The 12313-nt window shown below is 37.6% G+C and overlaps 1 protein-coding gene across 3 annotated transcripts in view; it reads right to left on the minus strand.

Annotated features, from left to right (window-relative positions):
• The window catches only part of GHR (growth hormone receptor), a 130115-nt gene that overhangs the window by 19550 nt on the left and 98252 nt on the right, over window positions 1-12313 (minus strand). For all 3 annotated transcript variants that reach the window (XM_088152889.1, XM_088152887.1, XM_088152888.1), the window contains one exon: window positions 622-751. In XM_088152889.1, the coding sequence (XP_088009015.1) occupies window positions 622-707 (86 nt within the window). In that variant the 5' untranslated portion in view covers window positions 708-751. The remainder of the gene's footprint in view (window positions 1-621; window positions 752-12313) is intronic.

Consider the following 12313-nt stretch of genomic DNA (forward strand, 5'->3'; position numbering starts at 1 on the left):
ATGTGAACCCAATTAAACATCTGAGTATAAAAACCCTGGAAGATACGGGTATTACTATATATACTCATGGATAAGCCCATCTGTGGAGAAATCAACCCTCAAAATTTTAACCAAAATATCAGGAAAAATGTGCCACCCTGAAGTCCCGCAGTGAAGAAGCAATGTGACCTTGGGATTCCAGAAGCTAGGAATTATCAGTAGCAATATTTTAAACTTTATTTAAGAATTTCCTGGAGGCATCTGGTTGCCCAGAGTTGGAGGCAGAAGATGGATACTTGGTTTTATTCATCAGGACTCTTATGTTCTTATGAAGTCTGATTTACAGGTTGCCCATCATGACATGATTAAAAAAGCATGTCCTTGTGTCTGAACAAGCAGGACTGGTCTGGAGGAAAGCTATCACTGTCTTGTTATCCATTGAACATTGGTTGTCATTTAATGCGTCAAACAGAAATTGATCTTCAGGTTTTCCATGTCACAGTGTCATGACTAACATAGCCTAATACGTATGAAAAAAACATGCTCCCATAACTGTAACTAGGCCTTTATTTCTGCAGTTCCAACACAAAATTGAGTTAATTTTAGATAATTGTTTCAATTGCATGATTGATTTCTCAGTACCTTCTTGAATATAGTAGTTTAATTTTTCCCAGCGCAAATTCAGGAGGAAAATCGCCTGTTGTCCAGTAACATGAAAATGTTTCCATTTCAGGTGATCGACACTGAATTATCTGTGGCTTCTGTGAAGCAGCTGTAGGGAATGGAAAGAAAAGAGGGAAGAAGAAGAAGAAGAGAAAGGAACAAATGAGCATATGTTCAGAAGCAGATAAAATTCAGAAACTTGAGGGGTGAAACATTACAGCAAGTCTCAACATTATCCATATTCAAATCATGTCATCCACATTTTGCTACTCCAAATTGTCTCGTATTTGTGTAGTGTCATATTTGTTGTGTACTGTATTTGTTGTTGTGGGGAAAATAGGAGGATATGTATGCTGCCTCGAGTTATAAAGGAGTGATATAAATCTAGTAAATAAATAAGTACATAAATATTGATTGTAAATTTTGCATGTAGTTTGAAACTTGTACTTTTTATAGTAACCTGCCCCTTAGTTGTTTTTTAAAATTTATTAAATTTCAGCAAAGAGTAGAATGTAGAAAAACAGAAAAAAGAAGAGAATAGAGAAAGAGAAAGAATCAGAGAAAGAATACGAAACAAAAAAAAGTAACTTCTGACTTTCTTTGGTACAGGCATAGATATAAAATACATTCACCTCTTACTCTAATATTTAAAATAATACAAAGTAAATCTATATCAATAAAAATATAAGAAAAGCTAATAAAAGTATTTCTCTGATTATAAAATATATCAGTCATCAAACCCCAAAATCAACATTTCGTTTCTTTCAGCCTCAAGCAAAAAGTCCAAAAGCAGTTTCCAAACAGGAACAAAGCCAGTCAATGCTTTATCACACAGAGAGGGCATGCTTCGGACCCCCTCGGTAAAAGAACTTCGATTAGCGGGGTCCAGAAGGCGGGCCTTCTCTGCTGTGGCCCCGCTCTTTGGAACATTCTGTCCCCAGAGGTGAGATTGGCCCCCTCACTCCTGGCCTTCCGGAGGGTTTTGAAGACCTGGTTCTGCCACTTGGCCTGGGGTGGGGAGGGAATACATCAAGCGTGGGGGTGGCTAGCCCTATAGAGGCCTGCTGTCTTCAGCCCCAGAATATCATCTTCTTGGACTTTTTCCTTCTTTTTGGTAATGTTTTGTATATATTTCTTATGTATTATGTATTTATATATATTTATTGTTTTAATGCTTTGTGTGAGCTGCCCAGAGTCCCACACTGGGGGGAGATGGGCGGAGAGAAATTTATAAATAAATGAATGAATGAATGTAATTTCAAAGACTGGAGAAAGATTCTAGGCCTTAGGGCCTGGGGGACTTATTTTCCTCCACCTTAATATCTTCTCTGTTGACTCAGTGCCATTATACAGCAAGTTGCCCAGGGCTAAATATTACCAGTGTGAGAGAAGAGAAAATGGTGTAAAATCAGATGAACTCTACTAGAGTTTCTGTAAAAGTAAGTGAAAATGGAAAAACAGAATATTGTATACAATAGACAAAGAGTACTGATACCAACACTGCTACTATTACCACATTTTGAATGCTGCTATTAATTTCCAGGGAGATACAAAATCAATACTGTCACTATAATGATCATCTGGAAGGTGCATAGGGCATCTGTTTTTAGTCTTCACCCCCACAATCCACGCATACTTGCTGTATTACATATAACTGGAATATACAGATCTCTGCTTCTCTTTTAAGAAGTGGATTTGGATGTAGCAAAATAACATGAAATTCAATAAAAGCCTAACATGGCTTGAATAGTTATAATTCACTGTTGGAAAAAAAGAGAATCCAGGGGCCAGATACCAGCATAGATTTTATATTATGAATGGAAGGTTGACTTCTATTCTGTATTATCCATCTTAAAATCCCAGCTTAAGCACCAACAAACATGTATTTCATGATGTAAGAACAGTAAAGCTAAATATATATAATATCAAGGCTTTTAAAAGTTCTTTACAGTAAACCATTCTGAGCTTTTTAAAATAAAACGCAGCGTCTAAATATTTTAAATGAAAATGAACGATCAGTTATCTAATTTAGTTTAGTGCCTGAGAAATCTTTGTTGGCTAAGCATTCCACAAGGCAGGCATAATCACAGAGAAAATACTTAGATCAGTAGTTCTCAGCGTTGTGAACTCAGTGGAAAGAAATTCACACTATCTATCTATTGGGACAATATGGTTAAAATGCTTAGCATTGACCAGCAACTTTGTTCCAGTGGCAACTTCTGGACATTCTCCTATGGGGAATGCATTCCAACAGTGTAATTTGGAGGTAACTAGGTCATGAAGGAGAAATTGCTAGGAAAGTCAGCTGGCAAGCCAGTCAAAGCAAGAAAAGGAACACCTCATGACCAGTTCTGCCCCATCCTAATGTTCTTCAGATGGGATGGTCTGCAACTCCTAAATTTCCAGCTGATATGACCAACAGCCATGCTTCTTGGGAACTGTGGAATTCATTATCCAACACATCTAAATCAGAGCAGGCTGATCTAATGTAATTCTTATATTCTACTATGGCTGAATTAACTTATCTGGGTTAATTTTGTTCCTTAACAATAAGATCAGAAGAATCAGTGGTTATTTACAAGATGAGCTCCTTAGTCTATTCCCAAGCACACAAGCAGGCTCTCAGTTACACTTTTCCATATGGGAAAGATATTTTATACAATATTTATCACTTAATGGCTACTGCCATTTATTGGCATAATACTCAATTTATATATTTTCAGGTTTAATGAGCTGTTATTTTAGTAGCATCCCTTAAGATGGGAGGGATGGAAAAAACAACAACAACTGCAAAATACACTCCTAAAATAGGCATATAGCTTTGTCAGGACTACACTGATATACTGCCTTTTCCAAATTAAGGCAATATAAAATAGAAATTGGCAGCTTATACAGCTGTTACGATTCAAAGGACAGAAACTGAATGTGGCTTTTAATTTATTATGAGCATGGATTTTTGGTACAGTCTGGATTCTGGACAAGCAACAAAGCAGTTAATGCCAAGTCAGTAGCACTGAACACTGTGTAATTAGCAGGCATAATTCAGAAGGCAAACATGCCCCTTGCCTCTTGAGGTTATCTTGGGATCATCACAATGTTCTTTTCCACTCCCTTGAAGGCAGGGGCCAGCAATCTAATCACATAAAACCATGACACTGAAACCAATGTTTAAGCCAAGCTTGCACAGGAAATGCAACTCACCAGGTTTTTATGCAGCTTAGGACTTACAGACCACAGTACAGATGATCTGGCTAGCAAGCGATGGTTAAAGAGGGTCTCAGACCCATGATTTACTATACTACAAATGACAGTAGGAATCTTAAATTTCTGAAGGAGAAGAATGAGCAATGTAAAGTCTGCCTTTTCAGATGTGCTGGTCGAAATGGAAATCAAAAATGCAATAAATAGTAAGTCATGTTCACAAGGATTTTGACAATATTTGAACATATCCTTCATGACAAAACTTACTAATTTGCCAATGATTCTGCCAAATGATCATTTCCCAGAAGGTCAGATTTTGCACACCAACTGATTATATGAATGTAACACTATCATCCAATGTTGATAAAATACAAGATTCGTTTTCTCTTTGGAAAAAAGTCATGGAACTTTGTTTTCATATATGACAACTGCAGCAAGATTATTATATGCTCGAAAGTGGAAAAGTTCAGCACTACCCACAATGGAGGAATGGTTGGTGAAGATGATAAAACTTGTACAGATGGCTAAACTGACTTCCCTGATTACAGAAAAGACAATATCTACCTTTATTGTTGACTGGAAATCCCTAGCATGATTTGTAGCTTTGATGACTAAAAAAAAAAATAGATAATAGAAAAAGTTTTTCTTTTTGTAAGCATAGAGTAAGAGATAATTTTGTAATTGTACTTGTATTTGCTACAAAGACAATCAGAAGCTTCTTCTATTTCTTTTTTCTTTTTGCACTTTTTTCTTTTTTCTTTTCTTTCTCCTCTTTATTTTATATTAGTTTTTGTTAGTTGTTGTCTACTTTTAAAAACTTTTAATAAAAAGTTTACAAAAAAAGCAATATTAATACAAAAAACGTATCAGATCAAAATTCACCCACGTCCACACACTGAATTGTACATTTACCAGTGAATAATGCTAAAAGACACAGATTTTGTCATTTATACATTTATACACTCAAATCATTTATACTTATAGTGTATACAGGTTTTTATATTGATCACTAGTGTATTTTGTTATAGTAGTACTTGTTTGTTACATCCCACCAACAGAAAATAAAGTGATTAATATTAAAATGAGATATATCTTTTATGTTTTATCTTTCTGGATTAAATGTATTTCATTAGTAATCTGAATCTAATAATTTGATATAAAAAAATAACCGCATCGCTTTACAGTCAACAGCAAATGGTAGCTAGCCTGCTTATCTGAGCTACTGTTTTAAAAGTGAGTATAACAGGTCTTATAGGGAAATCTGGCGACAAGCACGAAAGAAAGAGTGCCGATGGAAACATATGGTAACATCTGGCAACTTGGTGCCAAGGACGATCTGTGTTATGGTGTCAGCTGTAGAAATGCTACAACCAGGAGGTGGCGCTACACAAGTACAATATAGATTTGAAAAAGGGACAATCAACTTACTTTCACCTTTGATTTTAGGATGGCGCCTAGGCAAGCCACACACACAACAGGTTATACACAATTGTGCAGCCTACAGTTCTCAGTGGGCATGTGCGCCGGAGATCATGGGAACTGTAGCTCAAATACTTCAGAAGTTGGGAATAAAAGCTTTAAAGGACAGTAATTGGCAGAATAATAAAAGTTGCATTGATATGACCTTTTACATTATGTTTTATATTTTTTCTTATTGTTAGTTTGCTCTGAAACTGAAAGTTAATATATAAATACGTTGCTGGGGGATCCAATGATGATGCCCCAGTACACTAGCTGAAGTGGAGTCAATGAGTGATCTAGAATAATATACCGATATAGGCTACAAGATGCTTTTCCACGACCAAACAGCTCAATAGTATCATGACTGTCCATTAACAGATGGATGGGATGATGGATCATGGATAGATACATAGATTCACATCCTTCCTTTCTGTGTCAGTTTAAATTTGAATCAATTCTCCATGAGACATAGATCTAGATCCTATGAGAAGGGACCAGAACCTCAAAAGTATTGGGTGAGAGAGGCAGAATTCATTTTTACAACTAGTTTTTAGCTCTTACCCTTTCATCAAAGGACTTAGAGGGAGTGCCGTAATGAGCTATATGAGAAGTATAAATTGTCCATAAATCTGGAGGAAACATATAAACACCATGGAGCTTTCAGTATTGCTAACATAAATAGCAGGCCTGGGCATAATTTTTATGAAATGAGGCAATAAAAGCAAAATGCAATTATTCCTTAATTGATACTACACATAGAGTTCTTCCATTGAAACCTTTTCTTCTAAAATAAAGTTACTAGCAGTACATTTATTTATAGCTAAGAATTAGAAACAATGGCAGTTGTAGCAGACAGAAATTTCCTTTTGAATAAAACTACAAAGGCACATTAGGAGTAAAAACCTTGTGTGGTGAATGAATGCTATTGAGGCCAGAATATTCAATCTTTATTGAAACAAGGTCACACTTGTCTTTTAAATCTTCCAGTGGAAGCATTTCCTATTAAATGGTTAGGGCCAGGACAATTAAGTGAGCAGAGCAAAACTTGAATTTGATGTGATTTAATTACAATTTAATGAAATACCTAATTTGACTCTATCTCATATATTTAATAATTCTCCTCAAGCTGCATTAAAATTATGATTTTGTAGCAGCATTGGGGTTTTTAACTAGTAGCACCCTTGAATCAAACTTGGCTGGTTTTAGCCCCACCTAAACAGGGTTTTGAAACCTGGTTAGCCCTTGAGAAAATCCCCAGGCTATGGGTTAGACTTGGGGGTTGAAAAACTTTCTGGAAGAAGGCAATGGAAACTATTTCTGTATTCTGTCACAAACACATAAAAACAGATGTGTTCATGTAATGACCAGGGGTTGAGCTTAACTTAAGAGAGTTGGCAACTGTTGTGGGGGTGGGGCCTATGGGAACCATATTCAGGTTTTTTGGGAGCTACCGGGAGCTCTGTGGCCTCAAACTGAGCACCCTTATAATACAGATTTATCAGGGCCTGCTAATGTCTAATGACATTAGACCCTCCCTGAAATTCTGCCTTCAACCCCCTGCCCCCAAGAAAGTAGCAGCCTTACTCTTGGGCTTTAGAAACAGAACGGGAAAAGAGTTTGCTCTTCACATCAGTGAGTGAGCCCAGAACAGCAAGAGACAAAGTAACAGTGTCAACTACTTACTGTTAATTAAATATTCATTATACCTTTCACCATTCTCTTTTAAGAATACCTTACTATATTACTGCTATAAATCTCGTGTCTCATTTTCTCTGCCAAAATGGGAAGATGACATAGTTATTCATTCTTAAATTATCTTAAGGACGTGCAAGCAATTTCCTGGAATTAGCAGCTTGCCTCAGACCAGGATTTGGGGCTGAAGATTAACTGTCCTGCACGCTAATGATGCTAATGATGTCCATGAAGGTTCCATGCTATTATCTGATGTCCTCCCCCACTGCAGAGAGAGAATCGCAGGGCTTGTGTTATGATTCATTAGATGAAATACATATAGTACCTAATATTTAGCAACACAGTTCAAATTACAATGTTGGAAAACGTTCCTTGGAGTCAGATGGCTGCACTGGTCATGGATATGGGTTTTATGAGTATTGCTTTATTAAATGCTTGAAAATGCTAAGCTTTGGTGAGAAGTCCGGGTAAGACTTGCCTACTTGCAACTTTAAAATATAATCTGGAACACTGTGTTCCTTCTGCGTCCATGAAGCTACATTATGTGTGTAGACATGGGAGTTTGTGGATCTGTACCTAACATGTTTTTGAGAGAGTGCTCTGTCTAAAAGGCAATGTGCAAATATTTAAAAAATCAACAAATGCATATAGCATATGATGTGAAGGACAGAAGACAAGTGATATCAGATGCTAGACCAGCACAATTTGATGGAGGAAGACTTTTATTGGGATCAGGTAGAGAGGGAATAAGTATTAGGTCTTTGCACAGAATCTTAACATTAAAAAAATTTTTTTGACTATATATTAAAAATGCTAATTGGAAATTCTGTAGTCTCAGCTCCCATGGAGAGCATAAGTTTGGGTAACAATTTGGTAATTTTTGACTGTTTAATATGAATCTCTTATTTGGGCTTAGCATACAGTGACAATATACTTAACCACACAAACTAGCCAACTACATGTTAGGCTAGTGTATAACATTATGAATGTATGATTGTGTTGCATATATCCTCAGAACTGGACTAAATGAATCAGGATTAAGTGACCATGGTTTACCATGAGTAAATATATGCTGTGAGGCATGGTTTATGTGAGTTTCACCTATGAAACTCAGCCAACAAAGCAGTCAGAGTTGGGCTCACTCTAGTTGGAGGATATAATCTGGGATGAAAGGAAGGTATAAAAACTAAGCAAACCATGTTAGAATGAATATACAAGTGCACTAACTGGCACTAAACATATACAGTGCATTTGGAAAGTATTCAGACCCCCTTCACTTTTTTCACTTTTGTTATGTTGCAGCCTGATACTGCAATCGTTCAAATTCATTTTTTTCCTCATTAATCTACACTCAGTACCCCATAATGACAAAGTGAAAACAGAATTTTAGAAATGTCTGTAAATTTATTAAAAAGGAAAAACTGAAATATTACATTGGCATAAGTATTCAGACCCTTTACTCAGTACTTTGTTGAAGCACCTTTGGCAGCAATTACAGCCTCGAGTCTTTTTTAGTATGTCGCGACAAGCTTTACACACCTGGATTGGGGGATTTTCTGCCATTCCTTTTTGCAAATCCTCTCAAGCTCAATCAGGTTGGATGGGGACTGTCAGTGGACAGCCATTTTCAGGTCTCTCCAGAGATGTTCAACAGGGTTCAAGTCAGGGCTCTGGCTGGGCCACTCTAGGACATTCACAGAGTTGTCCCTAAGCCATTCCTGTGTTGTCTTGGCTGTGTGCTTAGGATCGTTGTCATGTTGGAAGGTGAACCTTCGGCCCAGTCTGAGGTCCTGAGCGCTGTGGAACATGTTTTCATTGAGGATATCTCTGTCCTTTGCTCCATTCAGCTTTCCCTCAACCCTGACCAGTCTCCCAGTCCCTGCTGCTGAAAAACAGCCCCACAGCATGATGCTGCCACCACCATGCTTCACTGTTGGGATGGTATTGGGCAGGTGATGAGCGGTGCCTGGTTTCCTCCAGACATAACGTTTAGAATTGAGGCCAAACAGTTCAATCTTGGTTTCATCAGATCAGAGAATCTTGTTCCTCACAGTCTGAGAGTCCTTCAGGTGCTTTTTTGCAAACTCCAAGCGGGCTTTCATGTGTTTTGCACTGAGGAGAGGCTTCCGTCTAGCCACTCTGCCAGATTGGTGGAGGGCTGCAGCGATGGTTGTCCTTCTGAAACTTTGTCCCATCTCCACACAGGATCTCTGGAGCTCAGTCAGAGTGACCATCGGGTTCTTGGTCACTTCTCTTACTATGGTTCTTCTCCCCTGATTGCTTAGTTTGGCTTGGACTCTTGGAAGAGTCCTGGTTGTGCCAAACATCTTCCGTTTGGGAATGATGGAAGCCACTGTGCTCTTGGGAACCTTCAGTGCAGCAGAATTTTTTTTGTAGCCTTCCCCAGATCTGTGCCTTGCAATAATCCTGTCTCTGAGCTCTGCAGGCAGTTCCCTTGACCTCATGGCTTTTGCTCTGGCACAGTGTGCATTGTCAACTGTGAGACCTTCTATAGAGAGGTGTGTGCCTTTCCAAATCATGTCCAATCAATTTAATTTACCACAGGTGGACTCCAATCAAGGTGTAGAAACAGCTCAGCAACAATCAAGAGAAATGGGAGGCACGTGAGCTAAATTTCAAGTGTTGTTCCAAAGGGTCTGAATACTTATGCCAATGGGATATTTCAGTTTTTCCTTTTTAATAAATGTACAGACATTTCTAAAATTCTGTTTTCACTTTGTCATTATGGGGTACTGAGTGTAGATTAATGAGGAAAAAAAAAAGAATTTGAATGATTGTAGTATCAGGCTGCAACATAACAAAATTGAAAAAAGTGAAGGGGGTTTGAATACTTTCCGAATGCACTGTATATAGAAATTGCCATAGGTGGGACAGCATGGCCTCTTTTGAAGAAGAACATGAAGAATTGAAGGATACAGAAAAGATTGCAGAATCTTCTTATACAGGTACTGCACATTTATCCAACAATTTGATGAAACTGACAGTCATCACCTTACATAGTAACTTCAAGTTATTGGGTTATCTCAGTTTTCCATCACCTGAGGGCCATTTCGCTGAGAATTCCAGAAGCTGCAGGTCCCAAACTACTTCACTCTGTTTTTTGGGTGCTCATTTGCTGAGATTGGATTAGGGTGAGTTAATACGCTTACATCTTTCTTCATGCTGTACACCAGAGTCTTCAGATTATAGTCGGTTACAAAAATAGTAAATATAATATAATGAATTAATTACAAGTAATTGGTTTTTTTTTTAAAAAAAAACTGTTCAATCGTGTCCGATTTTTGGAGACTGCCTGGACTAGTCCCTGCAGTCTTCTTGGCAAGGTTTTTCAGAAGTGGTTTGCCACTGCCTCCTTCCTAGGGCTGAGAGAGAGCGACTGGCCCAAGGTCACCCAGCTGGCTTCGTGCCTCAGGCGGGACTAGAAGTCACAGTCTCCTGGTTTCTAGCCTGATGCCTTAAGCACTACACCAAACTGGCTCTTTAATTACTTTATTTATTTATTTAATTATTAATAATAGTATTTAATTACTAGTATTTAGTATTTTTATTTGGTAGGCACTTATACCTAGGCACAACACAAGAAAAGCAATAAAAATATAGCACAGTATAGACCCATTTCAACCATATAACACATTTAAAACTTTTTCTAATCCCTCCATAAGCATTGTTTAAATCAGTATCAAATACTGCCACTTAAACTCCATGATGTATACTGAACCTTTCTTTTGGGTGAGGGTACATAGATTTGTGGCATTCATCACATATCATCTAGCACAAAGTTTCTTTTCTTCTATCATTGTTCCAGAAAGAAGAATTCTACAGCCAGAAAATTCCACCTGGAACATTCCAAATATATTGAACCCTGCCATCTACTATATAACCTCAGTCTTCGTGATCCTTGTCTACTACCGATACTTTGCAAATACAGGTTCTAATTTGTTTCTCGTGTTTTTGCCATGAAAGGTTTCAGCTTTGTCAACAAAGTGGATCTGCCTTCTGCCCCTTGTTTCTGCTAGGCTAAAAAAAGCATTGATTTAAATCAAATGTTTATTCATGCAACTGACTTTTTGATAATGATTATCTAGAAATATGAACTGCAAGTGGAAACCAACTAAGCCACTAATAAATATAAAGAGACAACGAGAGTTGAATTCTGAAGTGCAAGCAATGGAAAATTATGAACAAAATGGATACTGCTGTCAGATAGGTCAAAACAGAAACTCAGCAGAAAAAAAAGAAGCAACTACAAATGGAAAAAAAGGTCTTAGGATGTCACCCTAGTATTGAAGATGAAGTTATGATAAATTAGGCGTAATGCATTTAGGGTAGTTATGTTCAGTGATTAACTCATTTTAGAGCCAACTCCAGGAAAATTTGAATTGATCATCAGAGTGTTGGCATCACATGCTATGGTGCGTATACTTTTAGGATTATAATTTAGGAAATACCTAACAGAAATCCTGATTTGTACCTCATGTTACTGTTTTATGAACTTATTCCATTAAAAAAAATTTTTTTTCATTTTTTGGCCATCAAATCACAGTTTGAACCCAATGAAGAACTTTATCATTTGTTAATTCCCCAGTTCAGACTGAAGGAAGTCTTGGAGAAGGGACTGTTGATAACAGGAGGGTTCAGACAGACACATATAGGAAGATACAGTCCTTTGAATACCAAGACCTTATAGTGCCTTAAAAATACAACTTAGTCCTTTGAATCCAACATGGAAATAGATTTGACAGTATAACAATGGTAGGACTCCAACTTTAACTTAATGGGAAAATTTATTTTCTATGCAGGAGTTCCCAGCTCAACATCTGACACCTCCAATTAAAAGCACTGCAAGTAACAGTAATGTTACAGATCTTTATCCAACACTTGGGAGTAGACACTACAGCAAAACGAATCAATAGCCGATCTAACTGTAGAACCATTTCCTTTGTACCATGCTGTGTAAACTAGGGCAGGGATAGCGGGTGGGGGAGACTGTGGGAAGACTCCACACATAAACCCTTAACCACAACATTTCTCCGAACTAAATTTCTCAGGATGTTTCCAGTTCATTAAGAGAACAAAGCACTTTGGCATAGATTCCCTTGACCCTGGCACACGGGTTATGTGAAAGGGAAGACTGACAACTAAAGATAACTGTTAAATGCAGGAAGACTCGGGCTTAAAATCTGCTATTAGAGTCCCTTAAAAAACTCCATGTATGTAATTAACTGGGTCATGCTGACCTCTTACTTTATGATCCTGTTTATTTGAACAATCAGAGGGACGCCCAACACTCTGAGGT

The sequence above is a fragment of the Python bivittatus genome, unplaced genomic scaffold, assembly GCF_059951505.1.
Source record: "Python bivittatus isolate LINGU-HERP-01145 unplaced genomic scaffold, Pbiv_v1 ctg000570_np1212, whole genome shotgun sequence".
In the NCBI taxonomy this organism is placed as follows: Eukaryota; Metazoa; Chordata; class Lepidosauria; order Squamata; family Pythonidae; genus Python; species Python bivittatus.